General features: G+C 46.7%; 1 protein-coding gene across 3 annotated transcripts in view; it reads left to right on the forward strand.

Moving 5' to 3' along the window:
- Positions 1-22752, forward strand: part of SKA3 (spindle and kinetochore associated complex subunit 3) — a 1028231-nt gene extending 1005479 nt beyond the window's left edge. For 2 of the 3 annotated variants that reach the window (XM_069639379.1, XM_069639378.1), the window contains one exon: positions 22295-22493. In XM_069639379.1, the coding sequence (XP_069495480.1) occupies positions 22295-22464 (170 nt within the window). In that variant the 3' untranslated portion in view covers positions 22465-22493. Of the gene's footprint in view, positions 1-22294 lie in introns of all 3 variants that reach the window. The other variant, XM_069639377.1, reaches the window with a different exon arrangement.
- Positions 22753-23479: the final 727 nt, after the last annotated feature.

Raw genomic sequence — 23479 nt, forward strand, 5'->3', positions numbered from 1 at the left:
TGAGCCAGTTGTTAGCCATCCACGTCCCTACCTCTGAGAGATGGTCTCTCAGCAGTTTCGGAGGATTTTCCTTAGGGCCGTTTAAATGGAAGAGAATCTGGGTACCGTCAGCGTATGTGAAAAAGTGCACACTAAAACTTGAAATGAGTTTGGCCAGTGCGACCATATATAAATTAAAAAGCAATGGAGAAACAGACGAACCCTGTGGAACTCCACAGTTAATCGCCATAGATGAAGTAAACTGAGGAAGGGACACCACTTTTGTGCGATCAGAGTGAAAAGAAGAGAACCATTTCAAAGGGACGCCCGCAACTCCAGCATCAGAAAAGCATTTCAAGAGTCTGATGGTCGACAATGTCGAAGGCCGCAGAGAGATCGAGCAAAATAAGATTACTTGTCTCTCTGCGGTCCTGTAACATTGCGATATTATCATGAGGTGCAACACTAGGCAATTCTCCACTGAACAAGAGTACCATCAGCAACCCCAGACAGACGTTAAGTCTCACCTGCAGGTGAGCTAAAACATTGTTGTATATGCCTTACCTATCACGTCTCCACACGATTGATGAATGATTGCTGCAGCCTCCTATTAACTCCCCCACCCCTATTTCTTTGATCCTACCTACTACGCAAGTAGTGAACTTTGCAACCAGCACTCCATTTAACCAGTGTTGCTTTTCTTCCCCCTTCACCCTCTGGCATCCATGCTGGATGGCACTCCTTGCAGTACTGTTCTCATTTCAAGTTTCTTCTTGTATTCAAAGTCATTTACAATCTCCCTCTACCACCAGTCATCTAACCACCTCATTCTCCTGCTACACCCCACCTGTGTCTGCAATCCCAGACCATCAAAACCTCTAAGTTCCTTACCCACTCTCTGCTCCCTCTAGTTTCCACATGTTTTTCCTCCTCGCTCCCGGCAACTGGAACTCTCTGCCCCCTAAGATCAAGAGCATACATTAAATATGGTTGGGGTAGGGCCATGCGTGCCAGAATGCATCCCCTGCTGTACCTGGAACACGTTTGAGCGTGGAAAAAAAAGAAGTCCCTTGTTCCTGACCTCACCCAGCCAAACTCTGAGGGAAGTGCTGGGGAGAGGAAGCGGTGGGGCTAAAATGTCCACAAAGGAGAGTGGGGGCTTCCAAATCTCTTCATGTTGATATATTTTAACTGACTGATCGTTGCTCGGACAGCAAAGGTAGGGGCAAGATGTGTTGTCCCACTAGTGCCCCAAGGTGACCTGGCATTGCCCGGGACGTGGGATTTTAACGTCACAGCTATTGCACCCTTCCACTAGATTCAGCTGCGACTGAAAATGGCAGCAGCAAGGATGTGAATATCTGATTAAGAAATGATGTTTGTAAAATCTGGCCTTCAATTGGATCTGGCTTAGATATAGTGTGCAATGTGTAAACTGACGACTTCACTGAGTGAAACTTATCACTCTCGATGCCATCTTTAGCTCAAATACCCTGATTCACCTAAAGCCCCCCACCCCTACCATCTGGTCCGATCATTTTATTCTCTCGTTCACCATCCACTCTCCCAGCCCCCTTCCCATACGCACATCTCAGCCTCCGAACCTACGCAAGTGCTGGAAAAAACTAAAAATCACCCCAGACCTAGCCGAGGCACTCCTCCAGTCTCGACCACCTACCTACTGTCCCCACAACCATCTAACGCCTGAAGCCTTTGACTCATGGCTCAATGCATCTCTGACACGACTCACTCCCCTGTGCAAACCATCATCCCGCCTTGGCCCTTTTCCCAGATGGTTCACTCCTGAGTTAAAAACCACTAAACGGCATTACAAATACCTTGAACGCAAATAGCGGAAAGAGAAAACCCAAGAGAGCAAGACCACTTTGGCCTGACAATTGTATCAGTACAAGGCCGAAATCCGGAAAGCAAAAAAAGCCCACTACAACACCCGAATCCTAAACTCCAAAAACCCAAGCAAAGAACTCCACAAAATCATCTCCGAATTCACCAATCCAGCTTGTAACACAACCATCCCGACTTCGTCACAATCACTGTGTGATTCACTCTCCCTCCATTTTTACACCACGGCTATTGAAAGGACTAAAACTCTAAACACCAAATTGGCTCTCCTACAACCAAATGACACTCCGCCGCCCGCACCGGCCAGCCCCTCACCTGCGACCTCAACGCAACCAACGCTTGAATCCTTTAGTCCATTATCACCAGAGCAATTTCTCAAACTTCTATCTGCCCGCAAACCATCTGGATCACCACTAGACCCTTGCCCAGCCAAAACTCTTAAAGGAATTTTTGCCTCCACCTGCGCAGGGGAGCACGCAAGATCTATCATAAACGACTCCCTTTCTTCCGGTATATTTCCCGAGGCATTCAAAATGGTATACGTCAAACCTCTAATAAAAAAATCTTCGCTCGACCCTCTCGAGGTCAAAGACTACCGCCCAATCTCAAACACCAGGTTCCTTGCCAAACTCATTGACCGAACCGTCTACTCCCAACTAAATGCCTTTGTCGAAGCCAATAACCTCCTAGACCCAGCTCAATCAGGTTTCAGATCACGTCACGGAACCGAAACCACCCTAGCGTCGATCTGGGACGACCTCAAAATGACAGCAGACGCCGCAGGATGCGCAGCACTAATCCTCCTTGACCTATCCGCTGCCTTTGACACGATCAATCACTCAATCCTCCTAGACCGCCTCCACTCCCTAGGAATCCGTGTAACCGCTCTTAAATGGATAGCCTCTTTCCTCAAAGACAGGCACCAAATAACTACACTCTCCGGCTTTACCTCCCAAGCTCGACCTGTCGACACGGGAGTCCCTCAAGGAGCATGTCTATCTGCCCTGCTGTTCAATCTCTACCTGGTCACCCTCCCGCCAATAATTCGCTCACACAACATCATATGTTACAACTATGCCGACGACACCCAACTAATCTTAAAATTCCTGAACTCGAAACCCAACTCCCGACCCGACCTGGCAGCCTGCCTCCTTAACATTGACCGCTGGATGACCCAAAGCCACCTCCTGCTAAACCCCGCCAAAACAGAAATCATGGTGTGCGGCAACTCCGATCTTCTTCCGCAACTCACCGACACCCTCCAACACAGTGAAAAATCTTGGATGCACGCTAGACTCCGGCCTAACACTCTCGCGCCAAGTCAACAATGTCTCAAAGTCCTGCCACTACCACCTTAAAACCCTCAGGCGCATCTTTCCATTCCTCTCATTTCCGAACAGAGTCTCTGCCGTCCAATCAATCGTTATATCCAGACTGGACTATGGAAACCCCCTATACCTCGGAATCCATGCCTACCAGCTGAATAAACTCCAAAGAGCACAAAACGCGGCGGCCAAAATGCTACTTGCGCTAGGTCCAAGAGACCACGTATCCCCAGCCCTCAAGACACTGCACTGGCTTCCAGTAGCCCGTAGGGTGGCTTTCAAAACCGTATGCCTCACCCATCGAGCACTGCATAAAACTGGACCTCAATATCTTCAAGAAAAACTAATACCATATCATCCCTCTCGCACCCTAAGATCAAGCTCAGCCGGCCTCCTAACAATTCCTAAGACAAACTCAATCAGGATAGGCGGAACATCATTCTCAGCCCAAGCTCCAACCCTGTGGAACTCGCTCCCACCCCACATCCGCCTAACTGAGGACTTAACGTCCTTCCGCAAACTACTGAAAACCTGGCTCTTCCCCTAAAACCAACCGGCCTCCAAACTAGCACCATCACACCGACCTATCAATAAACGACTAAAGTAGATCAAATACAGGGAAGCGGATATTACGAATAAATCAATGAGAAACTAAGTAGATCTGAACCGATGAAATGCACATAGCAGTATGTAAAAGCTAATGTGAACGCAAATACAGAGAAGCAAACAGAACTAAGGAGCACGTAGAACTGATGAGGGCGTATAAAATTAACTTTACTGAACCAACAAACGTATAGACTAGGTGAACGCGTGGCCAGACGATCGTATACAAGCGAACGAGCATATAGTGAGGATGACCGTGGAGAGCGGGTGAGTGTTGAGGGCGGGTGAGTGTTGAGGGCGGATGAGTGTTGAGGGCGCATGAGTGTTGACGGCGGATACATGAGGACGTGTTGTGGCGAGAGGACGCGTTGTGACGAGAGGACGTGTGTGGCGAGAGGACGTGTGTGGCGAGAGGACGTGTGTGGCGAGAGGACGTGTGTGGCGAGAGGACGTGTGTGGCGAGAGGACGTGTGCGGCGAGAGGACGTTGTGTGGCGAGAGGACGTGTGTGGCGAGAGGACGTGTGTGGCGAGAGGACGTGGGTGGCGAGAGGACGTGTGTGGCATGATCTCTGCTTCCAAAAGGTCATGGTTTTCCCAACTCCCTTGGAAGCAGATCCATAACCCAGGTTCTGAGTGCCAACCAGTCCCAATTGGGACCTTTTGGACCCAGTCCTGGCGCCAGTGGCACCAGGCTCATAAATATGCCCAGTCCCAGCGCTGGAAGCGCCGGGCTCATAATGCTTGGGTGGACTTACCTTCAGCAGACCATGCTGCTTACTTGCCTGCCAGTTGAGCCTCTGATCCTCTTCTGTTTGGAACTACTTTTCCTGTTGGGTGGGGCTGGAGCCACTCCCTAGATTCAGAACACTGGAACTCTTCTGGAAGGCAGGAACTCTTTTCTTACCAGGAACTCTTTTCTTACTTAGGCGTGGCTGTGGAAGGAGACACCTAAGCACTACAGGAGGCTATTTAAACCACACCCGGTGGATGAATCTTGCTTTGCGTTATTCTGCAACCTCTGCAGCAGAACGCTCATTGTGTCTTCTGCATCCGGTCCTGGGCCTATGGAAAAAGGCTTACCATCCTGAATCCAGTCTTCAGCAACACCTATAAAGACAAGAAAGAACAGGTTAGCATTCCGGCATCTGAAAGGCAAAGGCTTACCATCCTGAATCCAGTCTTCAGCAACACCTATAAAGACAAGAAAGAACAGGTTAGCATTCCGGCATCTGAAAGGCAAAGGCTTACCTACTCTTCGTGCGCTCCGGAGGTCTTCACACTGCATTCCGGCATCTGAAAGACAAAAGTTTACCAACTCTTCGCACGCTCCGGAGGCCTTCGGCGCTGCATCCCGCATCTGAAAGACAAAACAAGGTGCGTTTAAAGACATTGGGGAACTTTAATACTCACGTGCCATTACTCCTTTCCACATCTAATCCAGTGGGTATTCCGGCACCCTGCAGCCGCTCCGAACTCGTACCTGCAAAATAAAAAGACAGTTAGAGCGCATAGTGAAGCAGGCAACAAGCGCTTACTTACGTGCTTCCAGGCGCTTCTATTCATCACACGGGCTCCATCTTCAACTCACTTCAGCCCGTCATCCGCCATCGCCGGAACCCTGCAAAACAAGAGACATCATTACTAAAGACTTTAAAGACATTTGAATGACTCGAAACTTACCGTTCGTGCAGTAAACGACGGACAGCAGTCCTCTGAAGTCAAGAGGCCTGCGCTACCTATCCAGTGAAGAAACTGGTTACAGCACCCTGCCCCGAGGCAGATGGAGAGCTCGGCATTCACTTACCTAAGGTGAGAGCGTTAACCTTTGGGGGTCTACCGGAGAGGAGAAGAGGAAAGAGATAGGGACACCCCAATAACCCCAGTTCATTAACCCCATATTTTCCATCTGCAGACATCTTACTCTACACGTCAGGCATACAGTGCACAGAGGTGCAGCCCAAAGAGCCAACCGGGTGCTACACATCACCTTTGAAGATACGGTAGTCGCCCAGTCAAGACCGGCGCCTCTGCGAGAATCAGGTGAGCGTTACAGAGTTGTGGCAAAAGGAGGTGTTGTGGCGAGAGGACGTGTTATGGAGAGAGAATGGGTTGTGGCGAGAGGACGTGTTGTGGCGAGAGGACATGTGTGGCGAGAGGACGTGTGTGGCGAGAGGACGTGTGGAGGGCCGACGAATGTGCAGAACGGACGAATTGCTTAACTGCATGACGTCCATATTATGCCTAGAATGCATGGATCCTTTAAAAGATCATACCTCATATCACACCCCACGCTTACTCTCTCCTTACACCACCACCCAACTAGAACACAGAGATACTATGACACCATTTGGTATAACTGTTCTCATATCAACATCTGACGCCGCTCACTCCACATCACTCTATTGTAATCACTGCTGGTCTCGCACCCCCAGCCAGGCGTTCTCCTCAGGCCTTACGCTGCCACTCTCGGTCTGGATAATTCCTGCCAGATTCGAACACATACTCCTGACCTCTCAGCCACCACACCTACCGCTATGAAGCAGCTTCCACAGGAATTTTCGCACCAGCTGCACACATACCAGATGCGCACTCGCACCTTTTGGATCCTCTCTCCTCCCTCTACTGACAAGAACTTCGGTTCCCAAGGGCGTTCAACCTACCAGCGCCTTCAGACCATACCAATGGTATATAAGGCACTATATAAGTGCAACATAACATAACATAACAATGACCTAGAGTGTAGGGAACCATAATTACTTTTTTGAAAAACAAAGGAAATATTTACACATCATGTAATCAGTAAAAAATGTTTAAAATCATGTTACCTCTGATGGCACCCAACTACCAATCTGTTTCTATTTGAAAGTGGTCTCATATTCTTGTGAGTGACACAGTTCCCAAAGGATTTATTTGGACTGTAGTTGGGGCATTTATCTTGCTAAACCATAGCCTACAGGTAACAAATATCTGCAGGTATCCCGTGATGCACCATGGGCCAAGTCATATGGAACTGAAGGTGAAGGATGTGTGGGATGTATTGACCCACTCCGCTGTGCTATGCGGCATCACCCTGCTATTTATGGTGCAAGAAGCAGCAACAATGGCGGCAAAACTCTTGTGCACGCCAAAAACCACGTCCTGCAACACAAAAGAATGGATGCACAACCTGCCACCCATGGTGCATATGTGGTGCGATAGAGCACACACTGCAGAAACATGTGCCAGTGTGCTCTGTGACCAGCAAACCAAGTGCAGAGGGAGAAGCAGCACTTTGCAATTGAAACTCAAAAATGTGCCTACAAACATTTGCTTTGGTGCTAAAAACTCCAAAATGCCAATAACGCAACACTTCTCAACATCCAAAATCTTGCTCAGCGCTAAAATTCATGTAATCTTATGAAGCATTGCGAACATACAAAGTCCTAAATGTGAAGAGCAAAACATTTCTTCAGAAAAACTGGATTGTCTGTCAACTGACATCCCCTGTCAAAATCTGTGTGCAGTACCTTGGGCTACCTGTGGATGACAGCTGTCAGAGGAGCCCCTGATGAAACTGCAAAGTATTAAACTAAACATCTGCCGGCTTAGCAAACACAAAAAGGATTGTTGCTAAAAGGAATACAGGTCTTAGTTGTGTTTTTGATCCCACAGATTGAAAGCGAAGAAAGTAGTGTATTTATGTGATTTGATGCAATAAGTTTGGTTTTGCTGGATTTTAATTAGGAATAAATTAGCCTGGCTGAGCTGCAAGAACTGGAAAAGCAGGTTTCTCCAGGGGGAGCTGAAAATCCTCTCAGCAGAAACTCACTGGGAGAACCTAATTACGGGTTAGCCCAGACTTTTGTCTACAGAAAGAGAAGGAACAATGGCAGAGCTTCAGCCCAGGAAACAGAGGTGTGAAGGGGGTCGTAAACTGCTCCTGGAAGGGACTCCCAAAGGAGGGGCCTGTTCCTGGACTGCAGAGAGACAAAGGGGCAGGACCATTTGCTGTTAAGCATGAACAATTAACAATTTTGAAAGACTCATAATGTCATGATCTCTGCTTCCAAAAGATCAGGACTTGCCCGACTCCCTTGGAAGCAGACCCATAACCCCGGTTCCGAGTGCCAGCCAGTCCCAATTGGGACCTTTTGGACCCTGTACTGGCGCCAGTGGCACCAGGCTCATAAAGATGCCCAGTCCCAGCGCTGGAAGCGCCGGGCTCATAATGCTTGGGTGGACTTACCTGCAGCAGACCATGCTGCTTACTTACCTGCCAGTTAAACCCCTGATCCTCTTCTGTTTGGGACTACTTTTCCTGTTGGGTGGGGCAGGAGCCACTCCCTAGGTTCAGAACACTGGAACTCTTCTGGAAAGCAGGAACTCTTTTCTTACCTATGCGTGGCTGTGGAAGGAGACCCCTAAGCACTACAGGAGGCTATTTAAACCACACCCGATGGATGAATCTTGCTTTGTGTTATTCTGCATTCTCTGCAGCAGAACGCTCATCGTGTCTTCAGCTTCTGATCCTGGGCCTAAGGGAACAAAGGCTTACCATCCTGGAATCCAGTCTTCAGCAGCACCTGTAAAGACAAAGAAAGAACAGGTTAGCACTACGGTCTTCAGTGGCAGCGCATCTCTTACCTGGTCCATCGGCTGTCACCAACGCCTCGCGCTGCATTCCGGCATCTGAAAGACAAAGGCTTACCTACTCTTCGCAGGCTCCGGAGGTCTTCGCACTGCATTCCGGCATCTGAAAGACAAAAGCTTACAAGCTCTTCGCACGCTCCGGAGGCCTTCGGCGCTGCATCCCGCATCTGAAAGACAAAAGAAGGTGCGTTTAAAGACATTGGGCAACTTTATTACTCACGTGCCATTACTCCTTCCCACGCCGAATCCAGTGGGTATTCCAGCACCCTTCAGCTTCTCTAAAGCTCCGAACTTGTACCTGCAAGATAAAAGGGACAGTTAGTGCGCATCGTGAAGCAGGCTACAAGCGCTTACTTACGTGCTTCCAGGCGCTTCTATTCCTCACGCGGGTTCGATCCTCAACTCTCATCAGCCCGCCATCCGCCATCGCCGGAACCCTGCAAAACAAGAGATATCATTACAAAAGACTTTTAAGACATTTGAAGTGCCCAGAACTTACCGTTCGTGCAGTTAACGACGGACAGCAGTCCTCTGAGGTCAAGAGGCCTGCACCCTTATCCAGTGAAGAAACTGGTTACGGCACCCTGCCCCGAGGCAGATGGAGAGCTCGGCGTTCACTTACCTAAGGTGAGGGCGTTAACCTTTGGGGTTCTACAGGAGAAGAGAAAGGGAAGAGGAGAGAGGCACCCAATAACCCCAGTTCATTAATCCCATATTTTCTATCTGCAGACATCTTACTCGTCGAGTCAGACATACAGTGCACAGAGGTCCAGCCCAAAGAGCCAACCGTGTGTTACACATCACCTTTGAAGATACGGCATTCACCCAGTCAAGACCGGCGCCTCTGCGGGAATCAGGTGAGCGTTACACATAACTTGTGATTCAAATTGGTGAAAAATATACCAAGGACATATCTGTTAGTCTAATTTTTGGCTGAATGTTTCAAGAAGTGGCAGAAGCGTGTAACATGTTCTGGATAGGAATTGCAATATATGTGGTTTTATGTAAAATGTGTTAATATTAGAATTGTGAAAAATTACACGCACATCCCCAGGTTGAACGCGCTCATTTGTGGTAATTTGCAGAAAATTTAGAAAATGTGTTCATGGCAAAAAAGACAAAATTCTGTAGAAAGGTGAAACAAGATCCCACAGCTGTGGGATTTTGATGAACAGCTACTACATAACATATGGCATCTGTGTGTGTGATTTGTGTAACAGTGAACAATGTACAAATATGTATTTGGGATGAAATCCGATTTTGAGACTAGTAGCTAAAGGGAGGTTTCTAAGAACTGTAAACCAAACCATAAAATGTGACATCATCCGGCCTTTATCCAATCACTCAGGTGCAAGGCGGAGATGAGGTTTTGATCCAATCCCAGCTCACAGGGGCAAGCTTAGTTAAGCTGGCCCATACACCCATTTTGTGATGTCATTTGAAAGGATAAATAGAGACAGCTGATAACCCATTGGGACTCGCTGATTCACTCACTTTCCTGATTCTGGTGAAGCACTCTGATCCAGCCTTCTACATCCAGCTTTAACATCCTTCCAGATCTAGATGCCAAGACTCTTGCAAGCAGTAGAGAACTATTGACTTTCTAAATCCTCAAACTTATTCTTGCAACCCGGTGAAGCGCTGTGGTGTGAGAAGGCCTTTTGAACTAGTGTCCTGAAATTCTCTGGCTTGCTACTACAAGGCTTGCCTGAGGAACTCTCTATCCAGCTGATTGAAATATCCACAAACAAGGAGGGCAGATTCCGTTCAAATCCCGTGACCAGCATAGCTGATCCGATCCCGTGCCTGATGTGCTGTTCTTCCTAGACCAGATCTAATCCATGACTAGAACTGACGGTCCAATTTAATAACTTATTCTGTGGGCATTAATTGGAAGAAAAGTGACCCTAATATATCTACATTGTATGATCCCTATCTCAAACCCATCCCATCTTCAATTCACAGCCATAGTATTGTTAGTACTACCTTTGCGCCGACTCTTCTCATCTGTGTTATTAAACCCTAACGTCTTATTGATTGTTTAAGAAAAGTAATTCCCAAACCAAACGGAAACTAGAGTATCACACATGAATTGTTATGAGCGGCCGTGAATGACCATCCTGTGTGGCATTCTCCTTTTTGTAGTCTTTAATATAGCATAAGAAAACCTATCTGTCATTTCTAAACCTGAATTTCTGTTTTCCATTCTCGTGCCAATTCTACAGCAACAACCTTTACTAAAACCTCTAGAACTCACTCAGTTTTTGTGATAGAAGCAAAATTTCAACTCCTACTTGTACCTAACATCCTTATCTATCCATAGAACACCGTAGTGTGATTCACCCGTTATAGCGAATATCAGATAAGGAAAGGTTTGCCGCGAATTGAAATTCTGAAAGGTTTTTACACGTGTGAATTAGCTTTAATCTGCTTCTAACTTGTACTTTGAGATTTCAAATGTTTTCTTTTGACTAAATCATTGTTTGTGATTGTGTGCAACTGTTCAAAGCAGCTCCCAAATGTATAATAATTTTGGTATTTTTGACTACATTTGGTGTTTTTGCCCAGTCAATTCTAAAGACAATTTCAAAGCCATACTGAAAGCTGAAAAGTCAATTCCGTTTTTCTCTTGTTTTGAAGGGGGAAGGTGGGAGTGATATTCTGTTTGATTTGTGCTATTCCTGAATACCTGCTCTCTCCTCGCATCTATTTAATTGCGTATTGGGGGGTTGAAGGGTGTTGCAGGGGGAACCCCTAACTATAGTGCCATTGATACCAAACCAACTCAAAAGTATTCCTTTCTGTGCTGCAATTGTTTTTGTGCTCATTATTTTATTCCTAGTGTATTAAAGATATTATTTGGTGTTCTGTCACCCCATTGGTGATTGTTGTTTACCTATTAAAATATATTGTGATTTTAATTCTAAATACATAAATAAATATTTACCTTTGCAAACTAGCCTGATTCCTGGTTCAGGGTGAACGGGGGGGGGGGAGGGTTCCAGGAGAAGGGTGTGATACGAGTGGTATATCGTTCAGAATATTGAATTTATAGATAAAAATAAATAAGGGTTTCAATTGCGCACTACATGCTGGGCGTGACATGGGTGTGTGCCAGATTGAAATCACTTACAGATTTGAGGTGCACAATACCACTCGCATCCTTGCATGCTTTTCCTGCAAATCTGATTCCCAATTAGGATTTCTTTGCTGCAGGTGGAACTGGCTCAGGACTCAAGGGGCTCACAGCCGGCCTCACCATACATACCTAATTGTGAGGCATTTTCCTGACACGCAAGTATACAGTGGTTCATTTGACATGAATAAGAGGCTGTGGTAAGCTCCTTCCCACTTGGGGTCGGTATGGCTTTAGTGACTTGGCTTCATGTTTTTTAAATGCTATTTTTACATCTCCAATGAAGATGGAAACATAACACTATCTATACATGCTCATGCTTTGCATGAGCATTTCCTCTTTGTGCAGAAGGCAGCATTGTGTTTTCCCTAATGCCGCTATTCTGGTAGGGAATATTAGGTGCAGATGGATCAGATATGCCACAGATTCTAGGACATCCTGTTGTGAACCTTCATGCGCTTTGAAATGCATCAGCCAATCCCGAGTCAAACCCTATATCCATATTGCACCAGTGGATCAAATTAATGTCAAATTTGGCTGCCCCGCTCTTTTTGTTTCACATCATTCCATTTTCGAACAATCCCAACCACAGAATTACAGGTTTTTCGACCTCCGCTTGCTTGTGAATAAGGCACACTCCTGAATGGAAAAACATTCTATTTTTCTGATTCGGACACTAGCAATTTGAATAACAATAATAGTTGATAGCTAGCTAACATGTTTAATATCACATTAGTAAATTATGTACACACCATATTTCTTGTGATCAGTTTAGCAACAGAAAAGATGTTTTCTCTGCATAATCAATGAAGTGAGAAAGTGGTGAAATGTGGATGCACGTAGATGGGCAACCGCTGATGAGATTCAGGGAATGTGCACTGTATCTATTAATCCTGCAGGGAGCTGTTCCACACCTAGAATATGTACAAGTTACAATGTGCCCTGAAATGTGCTCTTAACATTGTGCATAGATTAAAGGTGAAGACCTAATCTTATGCTTGTAGACTATGTGCGGTGACTCATCCACATGCCTGTGCATCTATGCAGAAGTCTTTAATGCATAACTTTGAAGCTTAGTGTGGCCACCTTGCATCTAGGAGTTTGTGGCCATTCTAGCAAAGTCTGCATTCCTACATTATGGTTGGGCTTCACACCATTCAGAGCTGGGTGTGTTTCTCTGTACCAAACCCCTCTTGAATTATGAATTAAAAACGTATATATCTATTTCTAAAATTCCATTCAACTTGGAGTATAATATTTAAAGTAGGGTTAAGCAAAGTGGGTTTACTGACCCCTCTTCATTTTAATGTTTGTGAATTATCTTGTATCTGCCTTTAAAGGAAATTACACTGATGTCTCTTGTTTTCTTACTAGCTGTTTCCCTTTGGTCCTCTATGCTCATGGCGCTGTGCTAATGGCGCGTTCATCAGTTGCCCTGCAGAAATAGTAGTGTTATAAGTCTTATGAATAAATGAGGACTAACTGCAAATGTATATTCAAACATCATGCATGTGGCCTTAAGCCTGATGTGAAGGATCACAATTATGGCCCTTATTCACAGGATGTTTTCCAATGGGGTTTTGCCATTATAAAACGCTTCCATGAATTAGGCCCATAGTGTCTGGAGGAAAATTACTTTTAAACTGCACTGCATATGATTACATAGGTATATGTTTTAGTAATAACTTGCCTGGGAATCCCATATTGAAAAAAAGGTAAGCATAAAATATGCAAGAGGAAGGGGGGAGTGCACACTTTGCTACCACTCTAAATAACTGTACTACATGGTAACAATAAATTATACAAATGGTGTTGTGAGGGTCAGCAATGCGAGGAAGACAACTTTTTGATGATTGTTCAAAACATTCAATTTTATTAAAGTAGAAATGGTATGAAAAGCCTCACTGTCCCTAATCTGATGAGGATTTCCCTGCCTAACAAAACTTAAGGGAAACACTGTAACACAGGATGTATGGCCCTCAAACTTAAACATCAAATATACAAAACATATGGAAATTCAAATAACCAACAATTATATTCACAGTTTCTTGATAACCTTTTTGTAACCGGGGTGAACTCCCTTCCCCAGGATTCAAGGTAAATTCAGCTCCATTGTTCATCAAAAGAGAAGGAAATCCACATAGGTAGCAAAGTCTCAATTCACTTGTTGGTATTTTAATGTTAAGGTAAAGTTCTGTTGGTTCCAACAACAACAGAGCCCTTCTTGATGAATAAAAGACTTTCCAGTACCTCAAAGTAACATAAAATTATTCCCAACCACGATGCTTTGCCACCACTTCCAGTTATCCAAGAAGACTTGACACAGTTCAAAATGAATACAACTTCTATAAGTGTTAGTGAAACACAAGTCTTGGTTAAGTTATTATGTCTCCATTACCAGGATTAAGATTCACAATAGGTATATTTGTCAGGATGACTTTGCAGTGCTGCTGCTTCTACTTCAACAACTTCACTTGTACCACTGAAGACTTGCATCCACTGACAACCACATATACCACCACAGCTTCAGTAATGTGTGACTCAAGACCGTTTCTGACAAGATTCACTTTAAGGTACTTCACCTTCAAATAAGCAAGGCTCTCTTCCTCTGAATATCTCTCTTCAAAAAGGGCCACCTCTTTGCCTCTCATCTGTGTGCCTCAATAACAGCCTATGTTTGCATGTATGACCCACTTCTCTCTTTTTCTCAGTCTTTGGCAATATAGGTTGTGTCAACTTCAAATAATCGTTCAGAGCAGCAAGGCTTCCCTTCCTCAACTTTGCACTCACCCCTATGTCACCCCTATGCCAACAGTTAGCCAAATCAATTACCCAGAAGCCTTGGCGCCACTCTCTTGACAGCAGGTAATGCTTGCACACTTGTATCTTAGGCAAGGTTGCACTTCTATTGGGCTCACAGTATTGGTTAGGTTGTTTTCTGTATTTGAAACGGCCTGCTCTCAGTCTCAATAGGGTCTCTTGGCTTGGGCAATGCTTGCTCTCACTTCAACTGCATATACAAAGTTTAAACACTTTACTTTTTTTATGAGCAATGGTTGTTCGCGTGAATAAAGATGCAAAGTACACTCTTCCCATGGGAAGCAAAATTAAGCAAATCAGGTTGAAATGTTATACAATGGTTTTTTGTAACGTTTGTTCTGCATAATAAGGGACACACGACCACTTCTACATAAAGTTTTACAAGGTTGAAATGTTCAACGTTTACTTTTCACGTGAGTGAAGGAGAAATTACCCGATCACAAGCGAGTGCTACTTTTCCATTGTACCATTGTTAAGGATTCAACTAACAACTGCAGCTCGCTTCTGCTTGTACGCAAGTGAATATTTAAGCTGGATACTGTGATCCTTTCTCCACATGTTGCACAGCTTCTACTGCTTCTGGCTTCACTTGGGACACACACCCTTCCTTGCTGAAAGTGTTTCCGGTCCGGCCACTCAATTAAGTAGGCCCTCTCGCTCCAAGGAACCATGGCTTCACAACAGCTCCTCGCCTCGGTCTCCGACACGCTTCTTGCATGGCAACCTCCACAATTAGGCTCACATGGGGAAAGGCAGACTTCCTGCACCCCTTCTGTTGCGCCTCCTCTGCATTTCAGAGTTTGGCGGGAACAGGACCCTCACAGAACAAGCAGGTGAAATCTGCTGCATCAACGTTCCGGCGTACCTCTGGTTCTCCCATTTCTGTCTGGATTTCCAACACTGTGCTGCCTTCTTTCTACATCTGCTACTACTGCACATAATCCAGTCGCAGATCCAGCTCTTTCTAATTGCCTGCACCTGAGCGTGCTGTTTATGCCAACCAGGTTCCTTCAGGTGTGGGCTGTTAGGCTTATTTGCTTGACTGCTACTACAGCATAACTCTTCAGTCCTCTTCCTCATCCCAGTACTTATGGGATTTTGAGACTTGTAGTCTTCAGCAACAGAAACTTCTGTTGTATAGCAAACAGCCGTCAACACTCTGGTATTACAGGGAAAATTAATCAAGGGGGATTCCCAGTCTTCCTGGCCTTCCCTCCTCACCCCCCGCCCAAAGCCTTGTGATCCTCCAGCAGTACACCACCCCAAGGGGTCCCAGGCCAGGTTTCTGGGAGGAATCGCTACTGATTCATCACAGTGTACAGATGGCAAATTAAGGAACAGGAATATGGGGAGGTTTGATGGGCACTGTTATGCTGGAAGTGGTAGAAAATAACTTTCTAGAAATATTTTGGGTGTATCAAAGTCCACGCCACTCTTAACATTCAAATGGTGCTAAATTAGCATCTTTTGACTGATATTCTAGCAATATACCCTTTACGTTTGTGGTTAATGATTTGCTGTATCATGTAAGCGCTAAGGCTATTAAGGAAATCCACCTGTGCCATACAAATTGCATGGCTTTAGGGTATGCAAGCCAGCAATTATTACAAATGCATCCTTGAGACGGGTTCATTTTGGGTTGCTAGCTACGTATAGTGTGTCCTCCGACGTATTCCACATCTCTGACAGTAATGTCCACAGCTGTGCTGCTTCAGAAAATTTTTCGGCGTCAATGAAGTCGATACGCTGTTCCTCGAGGGCCTCCGTCGAGAACAGAAATCACCGGATGTTATATGTCGGACGCACGATGCCCGTAGCCTCAGTTCTGTTTTTTCTGCGAACGTGTTCGCTTCGGAATCTCGGCGCACCTCAGTTCTTCTCCTTTGAATCAGTTCTTCTAACTTTGTATTGAAGAATATGTCTTTGTCTTCTTCTACCCTGAAGTAGGGCTTCAAGAAGTGTCAGGACTGCGGTTCCAAGATGTCCCTTACGGACCTGCACAACGTCTGCCTCTGGTGCCTCGGCGAGAGCCACGCCACCGACGACTGTGATGAATGCCAGTCCTTGACGTCAAAGGCCTTGCGGGAGCGGAAGAAGTTGTCTGTAGGTAGGGTTTCCAAACCCTGTAAGTCGAAATCTGCTGGGCTTTCGACTGATGATTCGAAGGGTGAGACTCCGTGTAAGTCCAGGGGGTCTGGTTCTCGGAGTGGGTCCCGCCGTTCCTCTGCCTCTTCTAGGCACTCTTGGAAGCGCCATCAACAGTCGCCTTCCCCGTCCTCGTCAGAGGACTCCGCCAGACGGCGGGTAGCTTGTCCCAACAAGCATTCATCACCGGCAGAATGGGACGCATTCCGCAAGGAGATGATGGCAATTTTTGAATCGCAGGGCACCGTTCAGTCCACACCTTCGAGAGAAGCCGGCAAGGAAAAAGCTAGGGCCACCGCTCGCGTGCCTTCGGGCTCGGGCAGTTGGCGCGATCATCGGGAGCCGTCGAGGTCCCTATCGGACAAGCTAGATCGCCATAGCCGTGCCAGGTCCAGGTCCCGGTCCTCGACGCCCTCGAGACCGTCGGAGCCTGTGAGACCTTCTAAGAAGGCATCGACGCTGTCGGCGCCATGTCTGTTGAGGGACTCTCTCGAGGCTCCGGCTCCGAGGAAGTAGTTGACGCCATCGGTGCCGAGGCCGTCGAAGGACACGCTCAGGGCTCCAGCCTCGAAGCCCTTGTCAAAGTCGTCAGCGCCTCGGTCGACGTCGACGCCTATTCCATCGGCACTCTCAACGCCTTTTTAAAGAGAATTTGACAGAGGTGCCCCAGAGTACGGTGGAAACGCTGAGGAAAGCTCTCTGTAAGTCGGTGAGGCTTGTATTTGAGCCTTTTTCTGTACCCTCATCCAGAGTGGATTTATTCCAGCCTTTGGACTACATTTCAGAGGTGGAAGAAGGGTCAGGTGAGGAGGGGTTTGTACCTCCTGGGGTTCCTGATGACCTGCTGTCTGGTCACAGCCAGATGGAAGACCTACGTCAGTCTTTACATGACGCCAGTGGTCTGGACACCTCTCCGGAGGTTGAGTTTGGCAGGCCTGAGCCTGGTTCACATGCTGAGTCCTCGTACAGGCGTCTCATGTCGAGGGTGACTGAGTACTTGGGGTGGTCTGCTCCACCTCGGGATTTTCTGCAGGATGACCTGACAGATATATTGGACCAATGTCCACCCACTGACCCGGTGCTGCCGTTTCATATGGCTTTACAAAGAAGGGTGGCGGCGGCTTGGACTGCTCCGGAGAATCTCCCGGCAGTGAATAAGTTGCTACCGAAAAAATACCGTCCAGCCAGTGGCGACCCCTGCTACTTGTCTACGCACCCCACTCCGGAGAGTTTGGTGGTGCAGGCGGCTACGGCCCTTGCGAAGCAGGCTGCGTACCCTACCATCCCTCCAGATAGGGACAGCAAGCACTTTGATGGTTGGGCGAAGAAAGTATTTTCATGTGGGGGTATGACTTTAAAGGCAGCCAACTCTGTTTGTGCCTTGGCAAGATTCACTCACACTCTGTGGAGTTGTGTGTCTTTGGCGGCTGAACATATTCCCGAAGGGGAGGAACGGGATGGTTTTCGTGCCCTCGTTCAAGATGACAAGGATGCCATGTGTGAATCCGTTCAGTCGGGTCTGGACATGGCAGACTGTGTCAGCTGGTCCATGGCGGCGAGCACCGTGATGCGCAGGTTTGCGTGGTGGCGTAAGTCGGGGTTTGCTCCTGATGTACAGTCCCGGCTTCTCAACATGCACTTGGATGGTGTCCTTCTTTTTGGCAGCAAGGCTGACGAGAGCCTTGAGAGGTTGCAGACCTCCAAAACTGCAGCAAAGTCGTTGAGCGCTGCAGTACGTCAACCTGCGCCTTTTCGTCCTAGGGGACAGCAATGGAGGGGAAGTTCCTTTCGATACTACTCTTCCTTTGGTAGATCGAGGGGTGCTGCCAGTCAAAGGGGCCAACGCAGGAGTACCAGAGGTGGAAAACAAGGTACTTGAGGTGCAAAAACAGCTCGGGCAGTTGCCTCTTTGCCCTCAGGCATTGCGGCAGCCGCTTCCACTCAGTCATGAGGCCATGTCCCATGGTTTGCCGGTTGGGGGAAGGCTGGCGCAGAATCTGGTAGAATGGCGTGCCTTTACTTAAGATGTGTGGGTTCTGGAGATCATAGCCCACGGCTACTGTCTTCCTTTCCGGCAGAAGCCTCGCGACAATCCACCGGGGAAGCTCTGTTTGAAGAGTCCGGATCCGCTCCTTGCGCTGGAAAGCCTATCCCTGCTGGAGAAAGGCGCCATAGAACTAGTGTCTGTAGCAGAGAGAACGAAGGGATGGTATTCCCCATAGTTTTTGATCCCAAAAAAAGACTGGGGATTGAGACCCATCAGGGATTTGTGTGGTTTGAATAAGCTCCTCAGGAAGGACAAGTTCAAGATGGTTACCCTTTCTCTCTCTGAAGAGTCCGGATCCGCTCCTTGTGCAGGAAATCAAATCCCTGCTGGAGAAAGGCGCCATAGAACTGGTGCCGGTAGCAGAGAGGAACAAGGGATGGTATTCCCCATATTTTGGGGAATATCATGGACTTGCGTGGTTTGAACAAGCTCCTCAGGAAGGACAAGTTCAAGATAGTTACTCTTTCTCAAGTCCACCAGGCCCTTCAACTTCAGGATTGGTTGGTGTCTCTCGACCTCAAGGATGCTTACTTTCATGTGCCGATTCATCCCAAGCACAGGAAGTACCTGAGGTTCGCGGTTGGCGACTCGCATTTTCAGTTTCAGGTCCTGCCATTCGGATTGAACTTCGCCCGGAGGGTCTTCACCAAGCTAATGGTGGTGGTGGCAGCGTATCTCAGGAAAGGGGGATTCACATCTACCCCTACCTGGACGATTGGTTGATCAGGGCGCGCTCTCCCGAGCAAGCCCTGGATCATCTGTCCGTCACCTGCCACTCCCTTCACAAGCTGGGCTTTTCCCTCACCTTAAAGAAGTCTCATTTGACACCTACCCAGAGGCCCCAGTATATCGGAGCAGTGCTCGACACATCCCTGGGGCAGTGTTCACCTCACCAGGTGAGGGCTCATCACATTCTGCAGATGGTGGACAAGTTTCAACGTGCCCAGACTCTCCCGGCGTTCGAGTTCTTGAGGTTGCTCGGCCTCATGGCATCCTGCATTTTACTGGTGCCAGAGGCCATGCTGCGGATGAGATCTCTGCAGTGGGCTCTCAAGATGCTGTGGTCGCACTCATCTGGCAGGATGTCTGATCCCGTTCAGGTGCCGCCCTCGGTCGCCCAGGATCTTCTGTGGCGGGCCGTCGAATGCAATCTGATGAGGGGTGCACCATTTTGGCTACCCTGGTCGAAGTGATGATCGTGACGGACGCATCCCTCACTGGAGGGGGAGCTCATGCCAACGGGTTGACATTCAGCGGTCGTTGGTCTCCGTCGGAGTCCAGACTCCACATCAATCTGTTAGAGCTGCGGTCTGTCAGGCTAGCTGTGAAGACTTTTCTGCCGTCTGTACGGGGGAAAAATGTCCTGATTGTGACGGACAATACAGTGACAATGCACTACCTCAACAAAAAGGGGGGGGGCAGGGTCACTCCCACTGTGCAGAGAGGCGATGCAGCTCTGGTTCTGGGCCATCCAGCAGAAAATTTCAATTTCAATCTCTGCAGTTCATCTGGCCGGAGACGAAAATGCGGAGGTGAACGCTCTGAGCAGACAGAGCACGGTCTCTCACGAGTGGGATCTGGCTCAGGAAGTTCTTTTGGAGATCTTCGCCTTTTGGGGGACCCCACAAGTGGATCTCTTCGCCACCAGTGTCAACCGGAAGTGCGAAAGATTCTGCTTGTGGGAATTTCCTCCAAGAGGAGCCTTAGGGGACACGTTTGTAGTGGAGTAGTCCATCCCACTACTGTACGCGTTTCCTTCAGTCCCCGTCATTCCGCAAGTGTTGCAGAGGTTACGGAGGTTCGGTTCCCGAATTATCCTCATTGCTCCGGCATGGGCCAGGAGAGCATGGTACCCGGACCTTCTAATCATGTCCATCTGCCCTCCACGCCGTCTTCCCTACCGAGACAATCTGCTCTCACGGGAGGGGGGGTCGGGTTCTCCATCCCGAGGTGAAGTCCCTAAGCCTTCATGCTTGGTATCTGAAAGGTTCAGGTATAAGGATTGGGACCTCCACGAAGATATGATGGTGTTGCTTTCGGCCAGAAGGCCCTCAACAAAATCCCTGTACCGTTGCCGTTGGAGAAAGTTCTGCGAATGGTGCAGGATACAGAATGTGGATCCTTTTCAATGTTCAATTCCTGTGGTTCTGTCTGTTTTGCTTTAATTAGCCCACAAGGGCCTGCAAGTGGGTACCATTAAGGGTTACCTGGCGGCACTGTCCATATTTAAGCGCTCGTCTGAGGAGTGTTCTTATTTTAAGATTACTTTGATTTCTCAGTTTCTAAAAGGGCTAACTAATGTGTTTCCACGTCACCTTTCCAGGTGCCAGGAGGGGGATTTGAATTTAGTTCTAAAGTTCCTAATGGGAGCTCTGTTTGAGCCCTTACATTCTTATCCATTGAGACTATTGTCCTGTATTTGTAGTTGCGGTTACTTCCGCTCGCAGAGTGAGTGAGTTGCAGGCCCTGGTCGCCAAGCCACTTTTCACAGTGTTCCATAAGGACACACACTCTTCCTAAATATCTTCCTTCTCGAGCTCTTTGCTCATCCGCCTTCAACTCCTTCAGGGTAAGTCTCTTCTCCAAGCAAAGATTTGGTGGTAGATCTCTTTCTACGGCTGGTACCTCCCTCTGGAACAGTCTCCCTGCCTCCCTTAAACTTGAGGAGAACCATCTCTGGTTCCGGAAACACCTCAAAACCTTTCTGTTTGCTTCTGCTTTTTCACCTCCTCTCCTCTGCTGACCTCCTGGCTGTAACCTGTACTGCACTGGCTACCTGGACACCCTCTGATCTCGGGCCCAAGTCCCTACCCCGCCAGTGTCTCACACCTGGCAACCCCCGCACTTGGGGACTGTTTCTGTATCCCTACAGTCCCTCTACCATCCACAGACACCTGATGTCCGCAATTACCCATGCACTTGCCACATGTTGGCCGTTACTTATTGTTATCATCTTGTAGTGCACTGTCCCTGCCCCTTTCCCATGCACTTGCACAATCTGAATGACACCTGGCCTAGTAGGATCGTTGTCCGTCCGTCCTCCCTTTGTTCCCCTCCCTTGCCTCGTCGCGCCTTGAAGCACTTGTGCATAGGCGCGTTATAAATGCCATATCATATCATGCTTTGCACTTTCCAATTATCATCTTGGTGCTTTTCAAATTTGAAAATCGTTCCTACGTCTAAAATTATCAGTGTTTTTAGATCTATCAATGTTTGTATTTTTTTCTCGTGATCAGTCATTTTTCCCTTATGTACTATGGTTGGTGGTATTTATTCTTTATGTGAAACCCTTTATAATAATGCCAGTCTATCTTTGGAGCTGGGTGGCGTGGGAAATTGTGGTCGTGGATAGTAAATGACTACTTTTATGGAAGTATTGACATTTTCTGATATAAAAAACAGCCTGACTTGGCTATCTAAAACAATCTTTGAAAGATTCACAAGCCTAGGGCTAATACAATGTTGACCCGAACAGGTAAAATTAAGTCAACAAGATGAACTGGTGAATTGTTTTAATAAGCTTACAAAGGTGACTGAACTGAAATAAAAACGTAACCCAGCCGGCAAGACTGATCTTAAGGAACTTGATTGCACCAAAACCAATAACGCAACAGATGCTTCCAGCGTTCTTAATTTCGTCAATCCAAATTTACAATTATCCACGTTTTAAAAAAAACTAGCTGTCTGAAGTTAAATGCTAATATGCATGACTTACTCTTCATCATGTCTTATGATTTCTTCAACAGAAGGTCATGTGGATGCGTCAGATGTGGTATTTGAGGAGAGTGAGCTGCGATCGTTGTTTGAAGTGGGCCCCCAGACAAGGATCCTTTTGCTGTTCGTTACAGAACTTCGCAGATTGGAAGAAATTGAAAGTCAAGATGATCGTTTATACAAAGCTGTTCTTGATGTTTGACACATTAAAAGTTATGTAGTTAAGGTAAATGGTTGGACAGCGGTTATGTTTTGCATCCGATATATTGTGTTGGATCAAATATTTATTAGAGCATTGAAATTTTATAGACTACTGCCGGCGGCTAGTTAGACCCATACTTTTGTGGAGTATGAAGCATCATAAATCTCATTTTAGGTGCCACCCCAGAGATTATTAGTAATGAATGTATTAAATTGCATTTATTTTGTTCAAATTAACACTGAACATAAATTATTCACCAAATAAAATCCTTAGCATGGTAACAAAAAATGGACAATGTTTTTAAGAAAAGGGACATATTTTTTACAACAATGTTATCTCCCTTTTGAAACAACCCTTTCACTTTGGTAAAGACTAAGATTTGCAATGATGCAGAAGTATAGAAATGGTCACATATACTTACACAGTAAAGCCTCAGTTATGCCTTTAAGCAAATGAACTTCGGTGTATATTTTGATTGAAATGTGCAGTCTAATGTATGCTGAGCAGTGCTATAATGCACTATGTGGTTTGAAAGTGTAGGCAGCACATCTTGGATTTTATTTCCCTGTGGTTAGAAGTGTTAGTGAGAGGTAAGTGATAGGTATCAGATGTACGGACTGATTATTCTGAAAGCCTTGAGTGCTGAAAATAAAACTTGGAATCAAGGCTTTTATTTGACCAACAGTCATTTTCCAAAATACATATGTAAATAGAGCCATAAAATACATGTAAACGCAGACAATGATATTAGCAAGCATAACATGGCATTACAAATATAATATATAATACAAAGTGAAGATGCTAACGTTTCATGATTCATTGTGTAATCCCCTATCCACAAGCCTCATTGGCCTGGTTCTTTTAAGACAAGCTTGGTGGATGTAGTTTGCTACACAATATATCGTTGTGTAATCACTTGTCTGCCTTACCAGCGATTTTTTGCTTGGTTGACATAGCATACATTATATGTGCATTAAGAATTGGTTTCAGGAGCCTGGAATGGAGTATTCTATAC

This window comes from Ambystoma mexicanum, chromosome 7q (genome assembly GCF_040938575.1).
Source record: "Ambystoma mexicanum isolate Mex_15411 chromosome 7q, UKY_AmexF1_1, whole genome shotgun sequence".
Classification (NCBI taxonomy): domain Eukaryota; kingdom Metazoa; phylum Chordata; class Amphibia; order Caudata; family Ambystomatidae; genus Ambystoma; species Ambystoma mexicanum.